Source organism: Muntiacus reevesi, chromosome 8 (assembly GCF_963930625.1).
Source record: "Muntiacus reevesi chromosome 8, mMunRee1.1, whole genome shotgun sequence".
In the NCBI taxonomy this organism is placed as follows: domain Eukaryota; kingdom Metazoa; phylum Chordata; class Mammalia; order Artiodactyla; family Cervidae; genus Muntiacus; species Muntiacus reevesi.
Window position 1 is genome coordinate 22,688,541 of NC_089256.1, and position 25,087 is coordinate 22,713,627.

Genomic DNA, 25,087 nt, shown 5'->3' on the forward strand with positions numbered 1-25,087 from the left:
GGGTGACAATATGCAGCCTTGACGTACTCCTTTCCCTATTTGGAACCAATCTGTTGTTCCATATCCAGTTCTAACTGTTGCTTCTTGACGTGCATACAGATTTCTCAGGAGACAGGTTGTGGTCTGGTATTCCCATCTCAGAATTTTCCACAGTTTGTTGTGATCCACACAGTCAAAGGCTTTGGCGTAGTCAATAAAGCAAAAGTAGATGTTTTTCTGGAACTCCCTTGCTTTTTCAATGATCCAGCGGATGTTGGCAATTTGATCTCTGGTTCCTCTGCCTTTTCTAAATCCAGCCTGAACATCTGGAAGTTCACGGTTCACACACACACGCAGTTGCTTTATAATTAGTGTCTAAAGGAGTTTACATAGACCTACTTAAAGGAAGGAAACCTGGACACAGTGCTGGTCAATCAGACCCCCTTCCCAAATTTGGGGCATAGCTCCCCCAGAGATGGTCTTGCCGCACCTGCTGGTCTGGACCCCTGGGGGATTCACCTAGGCTCCCTGCAGCCCCCTAGGAGGACTCCACCTACACCCATCCTGGTCACCGAAAACCTCACTTGAGTGGGGTCTGGAAGACACATGGGTGTGACGGGCATTAGATTAGGTTCTGACGCTGTAGAAATTCTTCACCAGGAAGTCCCACTGTGTGGGCGGCGAGTCTCAACTGGAATTAGTGGGGAGTGGTGGTGGGGGTGGTGGGGACCACCTTCTCTGCAGCCCCTTGTGTCTGCATAGCCTTGGGTCCCCCAGGGGCCGTGGCCAGTCCCTCCAGCCCCATCTCAGCCTGCGTCCCTGCAGCTGGCACAGAACCCTGGGACCTGCTTCCTTGTCTATTCCGGGAGGCGCCCGGCCTCATCCTCCCCACCCTGTCCCCTCACCCACAGGGTCCCTGCCTCTCCCCACCTTCTGGTTCTCTCCAGGCTCACACAGCAGGCCCCCTCCCCCCATTCCTTGCCAAATGCTATTTAAATTCTGAATTTTGTCCTCTGGCTAACTGTCATTTAATTTTCTCATCCTCTTGGCTTAAAGCCAAAGAGTATTCTTTCCAAATAAAAATGGTAAAGACCTTTTTTTCTCCTCTCCCAAGATTCTTATGTAAATGCAGCGCAACCTGCTGTTAGGAGGGAATATTCATAAGCCAGTTCTGTTATCGATTATTAACATCAAGCTTCTGGATCTAGATCACTTTTGGTTACAAAAGCCCCATGTATTCATTGTAGAATATTTGAAAACTACAGAGCGGTATAAAAAAGAAAAGAAAAGAACCAGACGGGAGAAACTGCTGCGAACATTTCAGGACCTCTCCTGCTGGTGTTTTCAGCAAGATGGAGAGAGACAGGATCATCTTCTTTAATGTAATTTTTTCTTTTGATCATTGTCACTCAGCATGACAGAAGCAGCAGTGTTCAAAATCATGATCTTAATGCCTATATAATGTTCCATCGTAGAGACTTGGTTAAGATGCAGTCTTTTTGTTGTTTTGAGACGTTTAGCTTCATTCCATTTCTCAGCAGTAATGAACACAAAAGGAGCACCTCCACTAGCTCTTTGCTTGTGAAGGGCCCGTGCAGGGCAGTGGTTTGGACCCAAGCCTGGCAAGTGACTAGAACACTGTCTAGCACTTCATAATTTTTTTTTTTTTTTTTGGCCACACAGCACAGCATGTGGGATCTTAGTTCCCAGACTAGGGATCAAACCCATGGCCCCAGCATTGGAAGTGGAGTCTTAACTACCAGACCACCAGGGATGTCCACATAAATGCTTTTATTATTATTAAAGTTTGCTGTTAGTTTTAGATTACAATTAAAACTTAGATTAAAATCTGTTTCTGGAAGCAGGATTCTGGGTCAGAGGGCATACATGTGGCCACAGTCCTTCCCAGTAGGGCTACCTGGGCACACATTCCTCAAAGGGTGTCCCTCTCTTCACCCCCAGCCAGAGTCGGTGTCCTCACTTTATTCCGATAAGCCCTTGGGGAAACGTGAAGATTAGCGTGTAGTTGTAAGCGATACCACGGTGGGATCTGTGTGCCCTTCGCCCTGTTCCCCCCAGTGTGACGTCCTGTAAAGTTACAGTCTGGGGTCATGGCCAGGATATTACAGTGGGACAGTCCCCCGCCTTATTCAGACTTCCTCATTTTCTTGTGCTCATTTGAGGGCGTGTATGGAGTTGTACAATTTAATCACATGCGTAGGGTCTGGTATCCTCCAGCAGTCACGGCAGAAGACAGTCCAGCCCTTTCATGACCACACCCACCTCCTTCCTCCACCCCCACCCCTACCCCACCCCAGCGCTGTCTGTTCTCTGTAACTTCGTCATAGCAGAAATGTCATATGAGTGGAGCCATCCAGTATGTAAGCTTTGGGGGTTAACTTTTATTCACATAGCATACATCCCTTGGGATCCCTCTCAGCTGTCTAAATCAGTAATTCATCCACAGTGCGGATGGACCAGAGTTTGTTTAACATTCACCCCTTGAAGGGCATCTGGGTTGCTTCCACATTTGGGCTCTCCATCCCTTTGTCATTCTTGCCAGTGTGATGATTTTCCTTTCATTTCTTGGAGGCCAGTGTGGCTATTTTTAGAAGTCAGTACCCTCGTTTGGTTGGGTGGAGATTTCTGATGTCAATGGGACATGCATAATTCATCATCATCAAGTTACAAGAGTAAATACAGCTGTGGTGAAGTGTTAGATTTAAGATGCTGGGGGCTGAGATCCATAGTCCACGTGGATGGAGCAAGGAGGGGGCCAGAGTGAACGTCTCTGGGAGAGCCTCCAGGTCGGATCAGCAGAGGAGGAAGCAGAGCTAGGAACCACCTGGAGCAGCAGAGCTCACCATGTGCCCTCATGAAGGACAACCTGCCTTTCTCCCCTGCCTCCTTCAGGACCTCACATCCTGGGGTCTGCAGACCTCCCCACCCCAACCACTCTCTTCTTCAGTTGCAGCCGTTTAAAATCACTTCGGGGGGGAAAAAAAAACTGCACAAGAATTATAATTAGGAAGATTTTGCTCAAGATTCGTTACTCCAAGTTCAAAGACGCCCTGTGAAATTTGTTGCTAAGGCAGTCGATAAAAAATTTCACATTCAGCGTGAGCGTCACAGCAAGACGATGAACGTAATGGCATGTTTTACAACCAACCCCAAAAGCACAACTTACCTGACACAGATAATGTTTAATGACTTTGAAAGGGAAGTAATGCCATCCTGGTTTATGAGCCCTGTGAGATGTCTCTCTCAAGAAAAAAACTTTAGCCAGCCTTGCAGAGAGAATTCCCAGGGACGCACTACTCTCTCGGGAGGCCTCCGACCAGCCCTCATCCTGCCTGCCCAACATCCACACACTGAACTTTTCTTTTGTGATCGCGGTGGGTTTTGGCTTTCCCAGACTGCAAAACTCAGCCTAAACCTAAATTGCCACTTGGTTATCTCATTTGTCCAGGACTGGGAGCATTTCACAGCATGGAGCCACAAATGTCGAGTGAGAAACCCACAGCTTCCAGTGGTCACTGACTTTAAGCCAACCCAAACTAGAGTTTGACAAACCCAGCAAGAAATGTTCTCAACAGCTGCAAGGAAGTGCCTCGCATAGAGTTAGGAAACCACTCTCGGGGCACCAAGATGTGGAAGGGCGAGCATCGCAGCCCCTGAGGGTGCTTAGAGGTTGTCTTGGCTGCCTCTCCGCTTTCTAGGCTGCTCTGCTCTCATAACCACTGCCCCTCCCATGTTACTGCTCCCAGTTACTCAGAAGGGAAATAGCGTCCTTGGCAGCCACACTTTTGCTGAGTCGATGCTGAACTGGCCAGAGTAAATGGGGCAGGGACCATGACAAGTCATTTTCACCTGTGGAGCCCAAATGGAAGGATGCTACACCTGATCTTTGATGTGTTTGAATGCCCCAGTCACTGCCGCCAGGCTCGTTCTGTGCCTGGACTGCCGGAAGCCAGCCCTGGACTCCTCCATCCGCCACCTTAAAGAGGGGGAAGCAAAAAGATGGAGGAGAGCAGGTCATGGACATTAATACCAGCACTTGGGAAGCTTTCTTTTAAGAAGTTCACCTGTGTGAATTCACATGTGGATTTCAAGTTGTGTGTGTCGGGGCCATAACCCTCAAGTGCATACTGCAAAAATCAGAGCTGACACTGGCAAAGACGGAACGCAGCATCTTTTCATAGCAGCCACGACTGTCGTGGGGCTGGCCAGCCATGTACCACGGTCATGGATGCACAGACGGGGGCAGGGAGTGGAGCCAGAGCCCCAGGGGACAGAACCTGAACTGCGCAAATGTCACAGTCCAGGCAGTTTCCCCACGACAGAGTCCATTGCTGAACTGATGGACCGGTCACCAGAGGTATCTCACCGCACCAGCCACTCCAAACTGGAAAATAGGACTGCTCCCGTTGCTGTTGAGTCATTCAGTCATGTCTGGCTCTTTGTGGCCCCATGGACTGTAGCCTACCAGGCTCTTGTGTTCATGGGATTCTCCAGGCAAGAATACTGGAGTGGGTTGCCATTCCCTTCTCTGGGAGATCTTCCTGATCCAGGGATCGAACCCACGTCTCCTGTGTCTCCTGCATTGACAGGCAGATTCTTTACCGCTGAGCCACCAGGGAAGCCCAAAAAATAGGACACTTTGGCCTTAACTCTGCACCCTTCAGATTCACACACACGCACACACGCACATGCAAACAGCAGGCGAGCCAGATCACAGCCTGAATAGAGAGGCAGACTCGGGAGCCCCGGAAGCGTCCATGAGCCAAGGTGGGGAAGTGGACGCAGGGCCCTCTCAGGAGGTGGAAGACCCTCCCTGTTGGAACGGGTCCAGCATGCACGGGTGGGGCTGCCCCCGTCTGCGGGTGGACCGCGGGGCCTGTGCAGCTCCCTCTGAAGCCTAGAGTCCCGCCCCTCCCCACTGCTGGGCGACCTGAGTCCTGGTTCCCGGCCACCCCGTCAGAATCGGTTTCCACTCCAGATCAGCTCAGCACCCTGTATTCACATGGGTCCCCGCTCCTGTACAGTGTTCTAGTGCTGAAACAGAGCCGTGTCTCCCGGCAAGAAGTCCTGGTTGGAACCTCTCCCGAGGAACGTGGAACCTCTCCCTTCTGGCTTGTTTGCAGGAAGACCATAGAATGCCCGCCGGGAGCCCTGCTGGGCAATGATCAAATCTCCATCCCCCTAACCTTGAAACCAGAAACTCGATTATCTAAGCTGCCTGGGGGCTTGGACACCATCCTGCTGCTTTTCGACACATGGACAGCAGCGTCTGGCTGGAACACGGGAACTCGGGGGCCACTTTCTGCATCCTCCCCTCCATGAACCTCTGAAGAGGGTCTCCCAGGGGAGAGAGAGGCAAGTCCAACAGGATCCCATCCCTGCAGATCTCCAGACTCAGAATGAACAGGAAGTCACCCCCAAGCCTTCAGAAACTGCCGTCCCATCTCTTTAACCCCGAGGCCACCTGGACGCGGGTTGGCAGCGCTCTGACCATCTGTCACACAGTTGCCAGCCCCGGTTTCTAAGTGTATTGGTGGAGGTGCTGTCGGTTCCAAGATCAGAACCGTGCTGGTGCCAAGTCAAGACGCTGGGCTCTCCTGCCCCTCCCCCTGCCCCCTGTGATCTGGCCTCCCTCCCGTCTCTTCTCCAGGGCCATTCCTGCAGTGATCTCGTGGGGGGCCGGTGTGGTCGTCCTGGGTCCCGTGACCCTGGGGCTCACCCCAATGGCCACCAGCTCCGAATTGCTTAGTAAAGTCAGAAAGATCCCCTGGAGGAGGAAGTGGCAACTCACTCCAATATTCTTGCCTGGAGAATCCCATGGGCAGAGCAGCCTGGCGGGCTACAGTCTGGGGTCGCAAAGAGTCGGACACGACTGAGCGATTACACACACACACACACACACAAAGAGCGTGTGTTTGGGTCACACGTGTGCACTGGGCAGACGGGAGTCCTGCGCCGTGGTCCTGGCTCCCTGACCACGTGCCGGCTGGGTCCAAGGGAACCTTGTCCAGCTCTGCGCTGCTTCCCATGGGGGCCCTTTGGAACGGGGCTTGGCAGGTGGTTGGCGCTCCCTGAGTGACCGTTTCCTGACTCTGCAGGCAACCAGTAGGTTCCAGCACCAGAGCTCCCCATGACCTTCACAGGTCCCAGCTGAATACAAGAATGATCAGCGTTCTGCAGACGAGAGGCCTCGGGGTTCTCGTTTTTTTCTCTTGTCTTGTGTTCATACTGCGGAGCTGCCAGTCAAACCCCGTGAAAGGGTTGGGGTGATCCATCGTGCTTACTGATGAACGGCAGCCAGTTCTGCCTCTAGTTGGATGGCAATATAAAATCTTTATTCCTCTGTTAATCTTGCTGTCTCCGCATCTCACTTATAAGTTTCATTTCACCAACACTTTTTTTTTTTTAACTGCTGTTTATTTCTGGATCGAGGATAAAGGATTTGCAGAATGATTCAGCGTGGGAACAGAGAGCCTTGTGCCCTCCTGACCAGGCTGCCTGGGGGATCTTCCCACGCCAACCACGCATTTGTGGGGCACGGGCTGCTTTCCCACGCCAGGAACAACCCATCTAGGCCAGAAGCTTCTCCTGGCACCTGGCAAAGAGCAGGGCTGCCTAGGCACATCCCACGTTAGATTCACATGATGCTGATGTTAAGGCTCATGTGATGTTCCACCCCTAGCTTCTCACATGTACTGTCCCCACTAAAGCCTTCTCAACTATTGATAATAAGGTGAAAGCCTGATCAGACACACATGTAAAGTGGCCACACATCAAAGAATTTTACCCAAACATCTTAGCTGAAGGAGGAAACTGGTAAGATGTCACAACTGGTTCAAAAGAGAAATCAAAGAACCGGGCACTTCTGTACAGTAGAGGCGTGCTGAAATGGATTTACAGATGGACACAGCATGGTTTCCCATTGCAATGGAAGACACTCAATGCAGGCTTTTCTGCTTATTCCTGATTTCCTTCCAGCCCACCACCCCCCAGCCTGGTGTCAAAAATAATCTCTAAGCCTGTTCTGGACACAGGAGAAGGCTGGCCTCCCTCCCTGGGTTGAGCTGAATCAGTCACAAGGGGCAGCGAGAATGGCAATGTGCCCCGTGGGCCCTCCTGGACTTGTTTTGCTGGAAGGCTTCATAATTGGACTTTTTACAGCTTCTATTATTTGCTATCCCGAGGCTAGGAAACCATCACAAAAGACTCTCCTCTAGATTTCATCAGCGATGCTTATAAAGTTGGGCAAACTCACTTCTTGTCGAGGCCCCCCCGGATATTTCAGGCTCTGGGTCTGTCTTCCCACCTCCCTCCCTGGGGAGGGCCTGCTCAGCAGTGACTTCCTGGAGCCACGCTCCACTCCTGACCAGCATCTGGTCATGACCTGCAAGCCACCTCGTCCCTTTCTGGAATCTTCGGGGAAATCGAATGTTCACAGACAAAGCTGACTTACCGTCCGCGCCCGCCCACCACTGCCCTTTACTGGTGTCTGGAGAAAACCCACAAAGTCAGTCTGCACCAGATGGACATGAACTTCAGAAAGGTTCAAACGGGAAAGTCAGAAATGGCCACTCGTCAGTGGTGGGATGGCCGGACTCCACACCTCACCCCACACGGGCGCAGCCCTGGAAGCCGAGATGTGAACCAGGGGCCTGTGCGGGGGCCCCTGGAGGTGTGCGGTCATGAGAACATGGTGGATGCAGGCAAGACCCTGCTGTCAGTGGAGCTGGGAGGCCCTGTGGAGAAGCTGCGCCCAGTCCTGATGGCTGGGAGGAAGAGAGGGGAAGAGAGCCCCTCCCTGGGAAGTGGGGCCCCGGAAGCAAGGAGGGCAGGGAGGGGTGCCCGTGGACTAGAGCGAAGGCGGGCTGAGAGCTTGGTAAGGACACAGGCTCCAGGGACATACTCCAGATCCTCAGGAGCCCAGCGGGGAGGTGGGCCTTCCTTCTACCATGGACGCGCAGGGCAGCAAAGGCTTCTGCACAGACCAGCAGGCCTGAGTGCTAGAAATGGAGGCAGGGCACTGGGGCGGGAGCCTGCAGGGCCAATGCAAGGGGGCTGCGGGGGTCCTGGTGGAGCTGCACTGGGCCAGGACGGTGGGTGCCGGGTGGACGTGCCCATCACTGGCCCCGTCACTGGGGAGTGCAGACAGCGCCTGGGGTGGGGGTGGCGTGGGCAGCCTGGACGGGGGCGCTGGCTTTGTCTCAGCGTTGCCAGGCCAGTGGCACACAGGAGCTGTTGGAGTCAGGGAACGGCCATGTTTGTGGGGAAAATATCTGCTTGCTCTATTTCACTGTTTCCAATTTAAAAATGATGCAGACTGCTCTGGCTGGGGAAAAAAAAAAAAAACAGTGCTCTGGGCACTGAAAAATCCCCACTCTGTTCAGCGTGGCTCTGCCCATGTTGACTCCTGCTGGTGAGCAGAGGGGCCTTACAGCCATTCCCAGGGAGAACTTGAAGGAAAACAGCTATTGTGATGGAAACAAGAGCCTTGGCGGGGACTGTCTGTGCACCGTCCAGCCTTGGAGAACAACCACAGGCTGTACTTGAAGCCCCCTCTCCCAGGGAGCGATTCTAGAGCCCACACTCACAGTCGAGACCCTCAGACTAAAGGTGCCGGTGTGAATGTGTTTCTCTTCTGTTCAGCAGGGATACCCAGGCTGGGTGCAGAATTGCATTGCATGAAATTTGTTCCCTGTGTGGACCCACGGTTCTAACCACATCCTTTCTCATTGTGATTCCCTGTCTGATTTAGTCCTGCAGCCCCAGTCGTCAAGTCCTAAAAGGCAATCTTTTATTTTTAAGCTAATGACCTTAAAATTGTTTTTTCACATAATGGCCCCAGAGGTCGTTGGAGCTTCCCGCACCCACCCCGCAAGATGGGGTATCATTAAGCCGAGGTTGTGGGCGGTACATCAAACGTCACCAGCGGGGCGCAGGGCAGCATGTCACCTGCAAGTGTGTTTACCTGGCTGACAGGATTGTTTCTCACAACTAACTCTGCAGTGAACAAGAGAGTCATGTTTTTCTCAACTTGTATAAGTCAACTCAATGAGATGTGCAGGTAGCATTCTGCACATTCCAGAGCCCACAGTGATTTTGGTTTTTTCTTTGTAAAATTAACCTACAGGTCGGGAGCAGAGAGAAGCCCCTGGAATCTGACATCACCATGGAAACCAGCTGCCCCACTCCTGCCTGCCCCTCACAGCCGTGTGCTTCTGTTTTGCAGGTGGTCTTTAGCAAGTATTGCAACTCCAGTGATATTATGGACCTGTTCTGCATCGCTACCGGCCTGCCTCGGTGAGTGACTAGAGTCACCCCACCAGTGGGTTGCTTTTAAATTCACCTGGAGGGGCAGGTACCTGGCAGGTCGAGTGGCCGAGTCTAGGGGATGGGAGGCCTGGAAGGGTTGATGGACTCATCTTGAACCCTGCGCATGGGACCTTTCAAATCAATGGATGAGTCCCTGGAGGTTTCAGCCACCGCTGTCAGCTGCCCACCAACAACCATAGCTGTGTTAGTGGAGTGAACTGTTGGGCAAGGTTAGGCAGAAACTGCTGTTTTAAAAGTTTCTTTTTTTTTCTTTCTTTCATTTATTCCTTTGTTTTGGGAGAAAGGATAAAGAAGGGTGGTAGTGTTTAGGCTGTAGTCCCCCAGCACCAAATGACCCAGGGATCCAGTTCAATGTTTAAGAAAAAACTGATGTCAGAAGTTGAAAAGACCAGAAACCTACCCTCGAGAACCATAATCAGCAGTTTGTTCTAGCAAGTGAATTTTCTGTCCTAACTTCCTGACTATAGAGAGTAATCAGGAATAACTTTGGCCTGCAGTTAACTTTAAAGTTACGACCCAGGTCAAGGAGGGTGAGAAGGAAGGACAGTCAGGACCTTTCAGAGTCAGGTGGGAAAAGGAGAGTCAGGCAATAGGTTACATGCCTGAAATTAACAGCAAGTGGCAGCTTGGAGCAGCAAGAAATGGCCCACAATTTGGGGCATCTTTTGATAAACAATGTGCTAAGAAATAAATATATATATTCCTTTTTAAAACAACCCTGGGATTCAGGTGTCACTGCCACGGCACAGATTTTAAAAATACACAACTGAAAACCAGAGTAAGTCGTGTGATTAAGGCAACACCTTGGGTGAAAGCACCCCCACTCCCCCCGCCGCCAGAGATGGAGGTTAGAGGAAGATTCAACTTATCCTCTTAAAACTGTTTAGTAGGAGAGCTTTTTGCCTGTTTAGATGGACTCCCCTAGGAAATGAAAGGGAAAAGCAAACCCTGAATTCATCACCGGCTGATATAAGTGTTCATTTCTACTCTACCACAGTTTTATTGAGCCTCCCAACTCAACAAATTAGACTGTCTCCAATTCCCATTTCAAATGACTTACACATCTGCCAAGCACTTAGAACTGCACGCACAACCCTTAACTTTGTTACCAAGCGGAGGGCCAGAGTCTTGGGGCCGACCACTCAGAGCCCCTTGGGCAGGACCGCCGGGTGCTCAGGTTCCTGCCTTAAGGGAAGCCCAGATTCAAGTATGCACCCAGGAGACAACATCGGGGTGAAGACATGGCTTCTCCTGTCTTCCAGGAATACCACCATTTCCCTCCTGACCACGGATGACGCCATGGTCTCCATCGACCCCACCATGCCTGCCAATTCAGAACGGTAAGTGGCTGGCAGGCTTCATCAGCTCTTTCTCGCCATGTCTGACAGCTCTCTGCAGGCACGGCTGGGTCTCCAGGCTTGTGTTCTTAATGTATGGATGCAGGAAAATCCGCTTTTAAACCAAAGATGGGAGAGTCTGGGTAGGAGGCTGCCGGTTACTGTGCATACCTTGTCACTTTCCAGGAAAGTGGCAGCTCTAAGCGTGGCCAGGGACCTTGCCGAGGGTCCGCAGGAGCCCTCTGAGGGGGTAGTTACAGGTGGGAAAGCTGAGGACTAAGTGACTAAGAGCTGGCCCCTGTCCGTCAGAGCAGGAGAGCTCCTGATCAGAGCCCCTGGGGACACTGGGCGTTGACCCTGGAGTTGTCAAGTGCTGCCCACCGGCTACTCTGCCCAGTGTGGGGAGGAAGCCTGGGGGCTGGAGGAACGGAACCAGGAGAGGCCAGAGAGGCAGAGGCTCAGGCAGGAAACACATCTGTGAACATCAGTAGAACAGCCCGGCCGCTTGTGGCCAGAGGGAAGATGAGGACTGAGCAGAGCCTCCCACTTGCGCCTGGCCCTCTGCCCAGCAACCGGAGTCCCCGGCGGTCCCCACTTTACATTTGCAGTGGGGGCAGGCAGAACCCAAACCGTGTTCCATGTGAAGCTGCGAGTGGGAGCGAGAATGGGCATGGGGTACCCCTGGGGACCCCTGCCTGTTGCTCCTGCCGCCCACTGCATCCCCCTCTGAGTGACACGGGTCAACCCAGCCATCCAGATGAACTGACACAGCTGCTCCAGCCTGCAGGAGGGGGCGTGCCCAGGCAGACCCTCTCATGTCCCAGCCACTGGAGGGTCCCTGGCTGCCTGATGGCAGTCTGGAAATATTTAGGCTCCGGGGGTGTGGTCCCTGGGACCTCCGATGCAAGCGCCCTGAAGTTTTCCCCGACCCAAGGTGCGTGCACGTCTGAGCTGAGCAAACGGGGATGGGCACTTGCTTTTCCTCTGTGCCTGGACACCACTCGTCAATTATCGCTCGGGCCTGGGTGCAGGGGGCCCAGTTGCCTGCAAGGACTGCCGGTGAGAACTGCCAGGCTCTGGTGCAGAAAGCGGAGGCAGTGACAAACCCCAGGAGGTACGAAGTCCTGGAACGTTCGAACAACCTCCCCTGTCCTTCGAGCTCAGTGGTGGGCGGCCGGTACTGTCCTGTCCCGAGCACTGGGTGCTTCTGCCAGGCTCCCCTCCCCCTTCTGCTGTGTCCATCACTCTCCTGAATTTTTAATTTCATCATCAGGAGTGTCTGCTCTCACGTGCTCTGGCGCTGATTACGCTCTGATTATCGGCTCCGGGCTCCCCGGAAGGAAGAATGCTAAGTGAATCCCCAAAGACTCCAAGAACATTGTTGTAAATTGCAGCACCAGCTCCAGCCTGACCCAGATCTGTGTTCATGAGGAAAGGCACGAGTGGCCTGTCACCCCCGAAGTCCACAAGATAAAATGATGTCATCAGAGGGGAAGTGTCCTTGTCCGCGCGATCTGGTCCCTGATGGAGCAAAGCTGCACGTTTCCTGACATAGTTAAAGCAGTCTGTAGGTTGTCTATTCTGTTTTGTCACTTCATCATATCTCATTTGGCACTTTATTCTGTGCCAACCCTTGTCAATAGGGTGCAGTTTTGTTCCCCAGAAAATGCTGGGGGAAGTCTAATGTTTTGGCTGCCTCAGCGGGGACAGGTGTCTAGCACCCAGAAGGCAGAGACCAGGGCTGCTGCTCCATGTCTCGAGCCCAGGGCCAGCCCCACCCCCCACCCCAGACTCACCTGCCTGAAGGTCAATAGTGCAGAGGCTGGGAACTGGTATTTTTGGTCCCCACAGCTCTCACTTTGCAGACCTACGCGTTGCCCCCAGGCCACCAGCCTCACGTGCATCCCCAGGAGCTGGTTGAAGCAGAGCCCCTTCCCTCCTGCTCCCTAACCCTTCTATCTGGTTCCCTAGGTCTGGGGTGGGGCTCCAGAACTGGCATTTCCGCAGGTTCCCAGGTGGTGGTGATGTTGGCTGGGACCCCCTTGGTCACGGTTCTGACCACTGAGCATCTCCATCTACTGCCTTCACCCCCTCCCTGCATTTGGGGTTGTAGACCTTTTCCGTTGCTGGAGCTTCCCCCTCCAGCTTCCCCCCGTCTGTGTTTGTTTTCTTGCTGTCAGCCCTGAAGAGGCTGTATTCCCAAGGTTCCACACCCGAGCCCCCATCCAGGCCTCCCATCTGCTCCTTTGCCTCCTGCTCTCCAGTCCCACGGTTCCAGCTGCCACTGGGCTGTCCTGCCCATTTTATATATGCATAGTGTGATCTAGCCCAACAGAACAGTGACTGTCATCCCTGCCTAAAAGTTTAAACCACCAGAGATCTTCAAAAAGGCCCTGATCACCAGTCCCCCACTAGGACGTAGTAAATTCAGGTTTGTGAAGGATTTATTTTTAAAGCTCACCAGGTGATTCCAGGGCTTCCCCAGTGGCCCAGTGGTCAAGAACCCACCTACAGTGTGGGAGGCCCAGGTTTGGTCCCTGGGTCGGGAAGACATTCTGGAGAAGGAAAGTGTGGAAAACCTAAGAAACTACTCTTGACCCCAGGAGGGGGCCTAGCCCAAACAGCGACCAGAAGGTCATGTCCCCCAGACACAGGGTTTCCCTTTTAGGAAAGCGCTTGTTCCCAGAAGACAGTCACATCAGGTTGTGTCCCTGCCGCTTCCGCCATCTCTGAAGACCCTGCGGCCCCTTGGCCTTGCCAGCCCGGTCAGCGCCTGTCCACCCCCCACGCCCACCCCGCCAGCCTCAGACTCAGGAACTACCTGGCAAGAGGGGCCCCCTGGGGGCACCAGAGGGTCCACCTCACCTGCCTTCTGCCCAGTTCGTGCTCTCATGGGGCATTTTCACAGCCTTTTCTCCAAATTCCAAGGACTCTTGATGGTATTCAGCTGGATACCAATCAGAAATCAGGGTCCCAGTTGCCCCATCTCTTATACTGATCTTTTCAGCTCGTTTCAAGCCAAATTTCATGACCTTCTGACTCTCTCTTCAAAATACTTCTTGCCTTAATGATCAGCAAATGTTTCAGACCAGCAATTTAAATAACCTGGCACATATTCACCTAAGTCAGAGGGGCTTTTATCAAATAGTGGGCTGAATGGCTTCCTCTTTCTTTTGGAACTGATAAGAAAGCTGATTGCTAACCTCCCGATTCCTAAAAACCAGCAAACGCAAGTAGACACGTCCCAACTTTGCTCAGATCCTGCTCAAAGGGACCGAGTGTCTGGTTCTGGCTGGACCGGGAGCATTCTGGATCCCATGGTGTCCCATTGACAGGCATGTTGCCTCCTGAGAACACCTTCTGTTTCTGCCACTAATGCTTCAAGACCCTCATCGAAGGAGAGAAACGGGCGCTTAAATAGTTCAGGGAAAGATGGGGTGCAGGGCAGGGCATGTGGAGAGAGGGAAGAGCCAGGAGGGCACAGCACACATGTGACACAGTCACTCCTTTAGTTCCAATTTTAGCCAAGCTGTGATAACATGAAGTGTCCACTGCATGAAATGGCTGAGCGCTTGCATGGGTGGCATACGTGACCATGTATGCCAGCTGGGAAAATGCCCCCTGGATTCCATCCTGGCTCCCACTAAACATAGTTACATTTCAGAAAAAGACAAATACAAGTTCAAGGCAAGTGGAAAGTGGTTTATGTTGATCCTGTTGTTGAGGAAGAAATAATGTAGCTGCAACTCATTTTCGGGCCGAGGCAGGAGTTTATTCCGTCGTGGAAGCACCGTGACTGGTTCTGAGAACATTCCTGCCATTGAGAATCAAGAGGATTAAGGATAGAGGGGCCAAGTGTCATTTTGCAGGGCCCAGCCATGGTCAGCGTGTGCTGGGATGCACGGCTCTGCCTCTCCCCCTCACCCACCTCCCTCACCTGCTCTGCTGGGTCACCACCACCTCCCGCACCCGCATCAGGCCTATGGGGAGGAGAAGAGGAGAGACAGCCTTGTGGCTGCAGAGGAGGGGGAAAAAAGAGAAACAGGGATGGGGGGAGGGAGGGGAAGGGCCAGGCTCGCTCTCTCCCCACTGCCCCAGCGTCAGTGCTTATGGGGGAGGGGCTGCGGAGGGAGGAGGAGAGGGGGATGGTGACGGTCACCTCGCCGTGGCTCTCCACCCTCTCACTTGCTTACCGAGACCCCAGCCCCTCACTCCTCTCCTGGGGCCAACACACGGCCCAGAGCATGCCACAGCTGGTTCACAGTCAGCGCCACACACACTGGGTGGGTTTCAGCGAGGCCCCGCCTCCCGGAGCTCCATCTCCCAGAGCCTGCAAGCTGAGGAGGCTGACGCCTGCTAGGGTGGGGGGAGCCGGGGAAGATGGAGTCACCCTGCTCAGCCTGTCGGTGTGAGGACCAGGACTGCTGGTACTGCCTTGGCCAACCCCTCCCTGCCATGAGCTCAGCAGGTGGGACCACACTTCACACTGCATGGGTTCTGAGGAGGGTGCTCTGTGATCTGCCAGGACCCAAATACCATCACTGTGATGCCTCTATAATGAAGGTACCCACATCTCAAATAACCAACTTCCAGGGATCTTAGGAAGAGGCCCTTTCTCTAGGCAAGGTGCTTCCATGAGGAGGTCTGGGGGCCTTGCCCCTCCACACGCTTTTCCAGGAGGAAGCCCTCATGGGGAGGCCAGGATTTGAGACCCTCATGGAGTCTCAATCAGCCATAATGCCACGCAGCTGTTATTTTTACACTTTATCAGCGTTTTAAATTGCAGACAATTTTTCTCTGTGGCCTGGAAACCATTAAACCACAGGTATGACCCCAATTAATGCTGGTGGCAAAGGACCCACCTGCCAGTGCAGGTTAGATATAAGAAATGCGGGTTCGATCCCTGGGTCACAAAGATCCCCTGGAGGAGGGCACAGCAACCCACTTAAGTATTCCTGCCTGGAGAATCCCATGGACAGAGGAGCCTGGTGGGCTACAGTCCATGGGGTCACAGAGAGTCCGACATGACTGAGTGACTTAGCTCACTCACAAGTTCGGTGTTTGATATGCATCCTCCCAGTCTCTGAGCTTTCTTCCTCCATTGCTTAGCTGGCTGGCTGGCTGTGACCCTGTCTCTTGCTACATCTCCCTAATGAAATGTCGTGGGCATCCCTCCACATCGGTACTTGCACACTGTCTCCATCTTTTTAACAACCTCGTGACCTTCCACAGTTCAGCGGATGCCTCATCCACCCCCAGTGGAGAGGGGCCTGAGTATCTCTTAGCCATTCAAAAGGCAGCAGCCACGTCCTCTCAAGGTGTATTTGACCATGGAACGTTGGGTCCGTGAGGGCAAAGCCTTTTTGTCTGGTTCACTCTTATGTCACCTGAACCCAACCACACTGAGCGCTCCGTGAAAAATGTGCTGAATGAAAGAACAAATGGCATATGAAGCTACCCCGGTAAGGCAGGGGTGCCCAAACTCCAGGATCTAATACCTGATGATCTGAGGTGGAGCAGATGTAATAATACTAGAAGTAAAGTGCACAATAAATGTAATGCACTTGAATCATTCCAAAGTCACCCCAGTTCGTGGAAAACTGTCTTCCATGAAACCAGTCCCTGGTGCCAAAAAGGTTGGGGGCCGCTGCCATAAGAGAGAATCAAAAGAGTAAATACTTTCGTTAGGTTCACGTGATGGGACAGTGGGTTTTAAATTTGCCTCCATGCAGCTCGGTTGCTCTCCCCAGGGTGTTGGCAGTCCATACTCCCGCCAGCAATACCCATCGGAGTCTGATTCCCTATGCCCTTGTAGCACTCTTGCCATCAGGTTCTAGAATTTTGCTAAACCGTTGGGTAAAAAAAATAGCCTCTTTGTTGAGGTGCCTCTCTTTATTTTTGCTAACTGTTGTCAACCATTGCCTGTTCCTATTCTTTGCCTGTTTGCCATTGACTTAATCATCTCCCCAAAGCTGGGGGTCCTTGTATGTCAGGGACCGTGACCTTCAATCTGGTGACATCACCAGTATCTGCTCCCCACCCCCATGGGTCTCTTGATTACTGGTGGTGACATCACCAACGTGCCAACCCATTTTCGCCTGAGTTATTGACACCAATCCTCCCTTGTGCACATGAGGGATGCCGTCTCCAGGAGTTCAAACCAAGCCAAAGTAGGAGAGCGTCCTGCATCAGCCAGGTGTCAAGGCAGATCAAGGCAACTCTGCCATCCCAGCTGCATTCAACATGCTTGTTTTATTAACCAAATATGAACATGACAGAGCGGGTCCATCATTTAAATAATATATTTTAAGTGTTGAGAATTTCTCTGAATGAGGAAGCTCAGAACCACCGAAGAAGCTCATTTTTAAAAAGACCTAATTCGCTGGTGAATTCTAATTCAGCCCAAGTGCTTATCTCTTGGGCCAGATGTGTGTGGATGTCTTTGACGGCGTCTTACAGTGGAACTGCCTTCTCTCTTGCAGAACTCCCTACAAAGTGAGACCCGTGGCCATCAAGCAACTCTCTGGTAAGGCCTTGCTATCATTTTTTAAATTAAAAAAAATACAGGAAGCTGTAGGCTGCTCCTGGATTGAATATGTATGAGTTAAGCATTGAATTGAAGCCCGGTGCTGTTACAGAATGTAAAGTCACATACTGCTGTTAAGGCAGCCATGCTGGGTCCTCCAGGACCCCCCAGGTGCCCAGGCCCCTGGAATGCCCTGTCCTGACAACCTAGCAGATGCTGGGTGACGCCCTACTCCTGTCTCCATGGGCCCAGTACCTGTGCAGTCTATTCAGACTGTAACGCGAGAAGTCCAGCCCTCAGGATGCCTCGTACACTCAGTGGTGTTGGTTTGCTAAAGTCCCATTGCCTTCCGGATCTTGGATCACTCCTGTTTATGCATGACGTGCATAATAATATGCTCCTATTTAAGTGTGTATTTTGATAAGGCTTTGAAAGTTTTATCCATCCTTGTTAACTGTCAAGACCAGAAACATTTTCATCACCTAAAAATGTTCTCTTGTGCCTCTTCCCGCTTAACCCCGGTCCCTCTGTTATGGGTCTGTGTCAACCACACCCTCTCTCTGAAGCCACAGGTTAGATATGTCTTTTTGAAACTTTCATAGAGAAGAAATTACATAAAATGTACCCTTTTTTGACCCAACATTGTTTTTGAGACTCCTCTGTGTGTTGTATCATTCTTTCCTTTTTATTGGTGAGTACCATTCCAGGTGTGGCTGGTTCAAAGTTTGTTTATCCATTCACCTGTTGAAGGACATCTAGGTTATTTCAGGTTGGGAGCTTTTATGAATAAGGCAGCTATGAGTATCCAAGAACAAGCATTTACAGGGACATAACATTTTTTTTCCCCTGAGACTCAGTGGGATTGAGTGGATTGCTGGGTCATATGGTTTAGTACACGCTTCATTTTATTAAAAAAAAAAAAATACTTCCACGCAGTTCCTTTCCTTCTAATGATCCAGATCTAATGTGCTCTCCTTCTACTAGCTACTGAAGGAAGAAGCTTGGCTCATTGATTTTAGATCTTTCTTTTTTTATATAATAACATAAAGCTAGAGATTTCCCTCAGAGCATACTTTAGCTGTATCTCACAAATTTTGATGTGCTGTGTTTTCATTTTTATTCAGCTTAAAATATTTCCTAATTTAGTTCTTTTTCTGATCCATTTGTTATTTAGAAGTTCTTTTTATTTACTTATTTAGAAGTATTTTTTTTATTTACATTATTTTATTTATTTAGAAGTATATTATTTAATTTTCAAATATCTGGGTATTTTCCACTCATCTTTCTGGTACTGATTTCTGTCTTTTTTTTTTTTTAATTTATTTTTGGCTGTCCTGGGTCTTCGTTGCTGTGTGAGGGCTATTCTCTAATTGCAGCATGGACTTCTCATTGCAGTGGCTTCTCTTGTTGCAGAGCAGAGGCTCTAGGTGCACGGTCTTTGGTAGTTGCAGCTTGCAGATTTTGTTGTCCTGTGGCATGTTGAATACTCCTGGACCAGTGATGGGACTCATTGCCCCTGCATTGGCAGACAGATTCTCAACCACTGGACCACCAGAAAAGCCCCTGATGTTGGTTTCTGTTCAATCCTTTGTGACCATATAACTTCAGTCTTTTTTGATTTACTGAGATACTGGTGTATCTTGGGACTTCTCTGTAGCTCAGATGGTAAAGAATCTGCCTGCAAAGCAGGAGACCTGGGTTTGATCCCTGGGTTGGGAAGATCCTCTGGAGAAGGGAATGGCAACCCATCCAGTATTCTTGCCTGGAGAATCCCAAGGACAGAGAAGCCTGACGGGCTACAGTCCATGGGGTCACAAGGAGTCACACACGACTGAGCAACTCACACCACCACCCATGGTGCATCTTGTTGGCTATTTCGCGTACACTTAAAAAAGAATGTGTACTGTTGTTACCGGGTGAAAGATTCTATAAATGTCAGTTAGTTCAAGTTGGTTGATAGTGTATAGTTCAAATTTTCTGTATCTTTACTTATTTTTTGTCTACTTGTTCTGTCCATTACTGAAGGATAAGAATTGCAGTATCCAACCCTGTTGTGGATATGTTGTTTCATTTCTTAGTTCTCTTGGGTTTTGCTTCATGCTTTTTCTATTTCTCTTATTGGGTTCATCCTTGAGATTGTTGTATCTTCTTGATGAATCATTCTTATAAAAATTTGTCCTTTATCTTTGGTGCTTTTTGGTGAAGTCTTCTTTACCTTTTGTTACTATAACCACTCTAGCTTTCCTTTACTCAGTGCTCCTAGTTATATCCCATTCCCTCTTTTTCACTTTTAATGTGTTTATATTTGAAGTGGATTTCTTATTAGTTCTGGCAATTTCAGCTTTTTGGTTAAGTTTTTAAGCAATTTACATTAAATGCAATTATCCATATGCTGCTGCTAAGTCACTTCAGTCGTGTCCGACTCTGTATGACCCCATAGACAGCAGCCCACCAGGCTCCCCCGTCCCTGGGATTCTCCAGGCAAGAACACTGGAGAGGGTTGCCATTTCCTTCTCCAGCGCATGAAAGTGAAAAGTGAAAGTGAAGTCACTCAGATGTGTCCGACTCTTAGCGACCTCATGGACTGAAGCCTACCCGGCTCCTCTGTCCATGGGATTTTCCAGGCAAGAGTACTGGAGTGGGGTGCCATTGCCTTCTCCAATTATCCATATAGTTGGATTTAAATCTACTTTCTTGTTATTCATTTTCTATTTGTCTCATTTTTCTTTTTTGATATTTTCCTCTCTTTCTACACTTTATGATGCTGAACATTTCTTAATTCCATTTTTTTTCTCCACTCTTGACTTATGAGCTGTATTTCTTTGTTTTATCTCTTTGTGGCTCTTCTTGGTGTTCAATATGTAGCATCAGTTCATCACAGTCTGCCTTTAATTCTATTACTCCACTCCACAAGAATACAAGGTTCTCAAAACAGTGAGATTCCGTTTCTCCTGCCTCATTCTTTGTGCTTTATGTCATAGTTTTTACTCCTACGCATGTTCTAAACCCCATAATACATGGTTATCATTTTTTGCTTTCAATAGTCAATTATATTTTCTTTCATGTCTTTGTATAACCATGTTTGCATTTTTTTGTTTTGTTGTGGGTCATCTGGATTTTGTTTTCTTCCATTAGAGAGCATGGGCTTTGTCATGGCAGATGGTTGAGTTACTTACAAGTGGGTTTGATGCCTTTGAGACTTGTTTTTTAGCTTTGCTAGGTCAGTTCTGGAGAACCCCTACTCCAGAGAGAGTTCCATCTGGTGGTTGAGGCACCACCCCTGTGGGGTCTCCACTGACCTCCTCTGACCACCACGCATTCTGCATTCCAGCTCCTTGGAGCTCAGATATTTGGAGATGGGGTTGGGGACACTGGGTGTAGGTCATGGGGGCCTTGGAGGCCCGTGAGGAGTTGCTGCCCTGATTCCTGTGTGGGGAGGGCAGCAGAGGTGGTGAGGAGTGACCAGACTCTGACATGTTCTGAGGGAAGAACCATGCTTCTCTCTTGAATGGGTGGAAGTGGGATATAAAAGAACAAATTGTCAGAGAAGCCTTGAGTTCTGGCCTGAGCCACGGAGAGGGTGGCATTGTGGTGCTGCAGAAGACTCCTGAGAGTCCCTTGGACAGCAAGGAGATCAAACCAGTGAATTCTAAAGGAAACCAACCCTGAATATTCATTGGAAAGATTGATGCTGAAGCAGAAGCTCGACTACTCTGGCCACCAGATGTGAAGAGTCGACTCACTGGAAAAGACCCTGATGCTGGGAAAGATTGAGGGCAAGAGGAAGAGAGGGTGGCAGAGGATGAGATAGTTAGATAGCATCACTGACTCAATGAACATGAGTTTGAGCAAACTCCAGGAGCTAGTGAAGGACAGGGAAGCCTGGTGTGCTGCAGTCCGTGGGGGTCACAAAGAACTGGATACGACTTAGCAACTGAACAATTCAACAGCATGAAGAGGGTGGAACGTCAGCCCCGTGAGAGTGTGAGCTGGGGGTCAGTCTGGGTAGGGGGAACATGGTTTAACCTCTTGGACATCAGTGGCTGGTAGATGTGTCTAGAGGAGCTGTCACATCTGAGCTGCATGTGATGGCATGGCACTGGACCTTCAGCGTGGGTGGTGTTCTGCAGCCATGGACCTAATGAGCTCCCTTGGGAGGAAAGGACTGAGCACTGAGCTCATTGAACACTCAGCCCCCACCCTGGGGACTGGGTTCCCTGGAAAGGACGCTAGCGACTTGACACCGTCAGAAGACGGGCCTTATTAAGAAAAAAGAGGAGAAAAAAAACAAGAGAAGGTGGATGAGATAGGGATGGGCTTCAGGAAAGGAAGACCAGGGGCCTGGCAGGGTGATCAGGTATTTGCCGGATTGTCTCTAGGGGAAGAAGGCAGAAGGATTTCTGTGTGACTCTCTGCCCTTTTGGAGCTTGCTTGTGGGAGTTTTGACTCTGTGCAAACAGCCTCCACCTCCCATCCAGTACCACCCAAACTGGCTGCCCACGGCCTCCAGCCTTCACCCTGGCTCAGTGACCGATCCTGGCCACATAGCCCTAAGTCAGGACCTGTCAGGAGCCTCACTTGCCCTTTAGTCATCAGGCCACATACACAACGGCGGGAAAAAGAACCTCAGGAGAAGACGCAGGAGCCTTGTACCCAGATTCACAGGCAGCTGCCGGGCCTCTGGGCCTGCCCTGTCCAGAGATCCCTGCCGTCTTTGCTGAGTCACACATTTTCATAAATGCTCCTGACAGTTCTGGTGGGGCGGGCAGTGCAGAAATGCCCCCCTGAGTCTTGCTGCCCTGTGATCCATGGAATTCTCCAGGCAAGAATCCTGGGGTGCACAGCTGTTTTCTTATCCAGGGGATCTTTCTGACCCAGGGATCGAACCCGGGTCTCCTGCACTGCAGGCAGATTCTTTACCATCTAAGCCACCAGGGAAGCCCATTTAGATATTAGGAAACAGTGTAGAGAAGAGTATTGTGCAAAACATGGCTTTTCATAAAAGAGATGGGAGCTGCAGGGCCCGTCTTAGGAGCAGGAAACAGCCCCCTCCCCACGAGGAAGGGCCGTGGAACAGCCGTGTCCTCCAGAACAGACGACACACACGACCCGCGTCCCCCATCACCACCGTACACTGGGAAGGTCTGTGTTTACCAAACTCTGTTTCAGAAAAATGTTCCCTTTGCCGCATCCTGGGAGACAGTCACACAGAGAGACTGTTTTTCCCTTTTATGAGTAAAATAAAAGTTAATGGCAGCTACAAAACTTCCATGCCTCTTTTTTATGATGACAGCACTGTTTTCTTTTGAAAACCACCAGATTATTTGTCATTTTTATATGATTTGAGAAGATTAAGCAGTGGGCTTTTCCTAATTCTGGAATACATGACTTTAGCCTCTAACCCATGCACTGTACCCCCACTCCCGGTGGGGAGCAAAGAGGGCAGATAACCATCGGAGTAGGCTGCTGCATTCTTAACCCTGTGATCAGAGCTCCCATGTGGAGGAGGGGTCCCTGGAGAGGCGGGGCCTTTTTCCTTGTTGACTGAAGGCTGCCGGAGCCCCTGGCCCAAGTCAAGACTGAACGGGAAGCTGAAAGGGTTTCAGGGAGGGGCCCCGGTCCTGCCCCCCGGGATGCAAGGGCCGCCGGGAGAGGACCACACGTATCAGAAGGCCAGCCACCATCCAGAGGCGGATATGCTGTAAAGGCAAAATACACACAGAATTTTGCAGGCCCAGTATGGAGAAGAGGAATATAAAATGTGTCGTGGATAATGTTTATGTTTCATGTTTTCTTATCAGGAGGTAATTCACATAGCATGAAATCCTCCATTTTCAAGTGCACAAATTCAGTAGTTTATAGTGTTTTCACTCTTGCCTCAGCATCACTGCTCACTGATGCCAGAATGTTTCCATCGCCCCCAGAAGAAGCCCCATAGCCGCCGGCAGCTCCTCCTGTCCCCTCACCCTGGCAACCGCTCGTCTGCCTGCCATCTCCACGGACCAGCCTGTTGTGGACGTGTCGTATCGTGAAGTGTGTGGTCCTTTACTCCTGGCTTCTTTCACTTGGTCTGATGTTGGCAGGGTTTTTCTGTTTTGCAGTGAAGGTCAGTGTTCATCCCGTCTTGTGGAAGAGCCACAGGGTGTTTATCTACTCATGGATGTTGGGATGCTTCCTCTTTTTGGCTACTATGAATGATGCAACTGTGAACATTTGTGGGCAAATTTTCCATGGAATGGTACGTGTTGAAATGAGATATTTTTGAGATAAGTTGTGTTAGATAAAGCATATCAATTAAAAAAGCAAAAGAGCCTAGCTACCTTGGAGGAAGGGTCTGAGATAAGAGCATGTGTGAACTAAGGACTCCCTTCTCTGAGTTGAGCCCCCCAACTGCAGACTTTCTCTGCAAAGGGGGCAGACCATAATCTCTGAGAACTGACACCCCAAGAAGGTGCCTCCTGGTCAGAGAGGGAGTGATGGACCGCCCCTTGGGGGGACGGATACCCACCGAATATGCAGTTGCCCAAGGGGATGCAAAGCAGTGAGCTCAGCTGCTCTCCTGTACCTGCTCCTCCACTCACACTTCCCAGCTTTGCCTTTGCTCCTCACACCCCCCCAGCTTTCCTGGGATCATCTCCAAGTGCCCTGCTGGCGATCAAGTCTTTGTCTCCAGGTCGGCTTTGGAGGATCCCAGTCTAAGAAACAGGGACTGCCCAGCTGCCCTCGTTCAGCGGTCAGTGGGGGGAAGTGGCCTCAGGAAAAGCGAGCTGACCACACTGCACTCCAGTTTCCCTGCAAAGCAGATGTCAGGATGTACAGTTCTTCGAGGATAAATGAAGTAATTCACGCAAACTGCTCAGCACGGTGCCTGCCACTCGGGGAGCACTCGCTAAATGGTGCTATCATTTAAAATGCCCTAAAGGGCATGTTTGCATGGCTGACTGCATCTCTCTGGAATTGTTGAATTTTAATAGAGCAGGAGTGCTTCCTAAGGCCTGAACTACACACGGACGGCTGGCTCTTTTTTCCCTTGCCAGTCAAGTTAATGCTTGACATTTGAGCACAAGCATGTTGCTTAGAAGCAATAATAATGGTTCTTAATAATATTTTCTATTTTTAGTGCAATTTCATGGCCCACAGCTTGGTCATCCTAGCCTTAGTCATCTTTACTTGCATTCTTTTGAAAACAAAAAGGGTTCAGCATATGAAATGAAATGCTACCACTCTCCTGTGAGATTTCTGAGTTTAATCCACTTCTGTTTTCCATAGCTTTATGGAATTGCACGTTCACCCAATCTGTGGGGTGGTCTAGCCAGCTTCAGGAGCACATCACTGTCTGGGGTGTGGCAGCAAACAGGGATACTGAACACAGAATCTGCACATGATGGCAACAGAATCTAGTCCAGTCGGCAGGTGGTGTCCACGGGTCCCACATCCACTGATGCTGAGGACCAACTCAGGATACCAAAATCATCAGCAGACTTTGGTATCCTTGTGGAGCGGGGTCTTGGAACCACTCCCCTGTGAATACTGACGAACCACCATGTAGTACCTCCGGGAGGCAAACCGTTCTCTCTGCCTCTAGGCATCTGTGACAGCCACACACCCCACGCATACATCTGTGTCTCCCCAACTGTGCGCTGAGATGCACACACGTGAAGGGTACTCTGTGATGAACTTTGATGAAAGTGCGCACACACATAGCGACCACCCAGCCAAGACAAAGAACGTTTCCGTTGCCCCAGAAAAATTCCCTTGTGCTTCTCTTCAAGTCAGTTCCCACACACCATAAGAAACCTCTGTGTGACTTCATTCACCGCAAGCAGAGTGCTCTTTCTTGTTCTTAAATTTCATGAGAATGGCATCACACACAGCATGCTCTTTTGTGCCTGCA

At 50.6% G+C, this 25,087-nt stretch overlaps 1 protein-coding gene across 2 annotated transcripts in view; it reads left to right on the top strand.

Moving 5' to 3' along the window:
- PDE9A (phosphodiesterase 9A) overlaps positions 1-25,087 on the top strand; it is a 105,821-nt gene that overhangs the window by 21,254 nt on the left and 59,480 nt on the right. For both annotated transcript variants that reach the window (XM_065942398.1, XM_065942399.1), the window contains exons 2-4: positions 9,227-9,297; positions 10,593-10,670; positions 17,150-17,193. In XM_065942398.1, the coding sequence (XP_065798470.1) occupies positions 9,227-9,297; positions 10,593-10,670; positions 17,150-17,193 (193 nt within the window). The remainder of the gene's footprint in view (positions 1-9,226; positions 9,298-10,592; positions 10,671-17,149; positions 17,194-25,087) is intronic.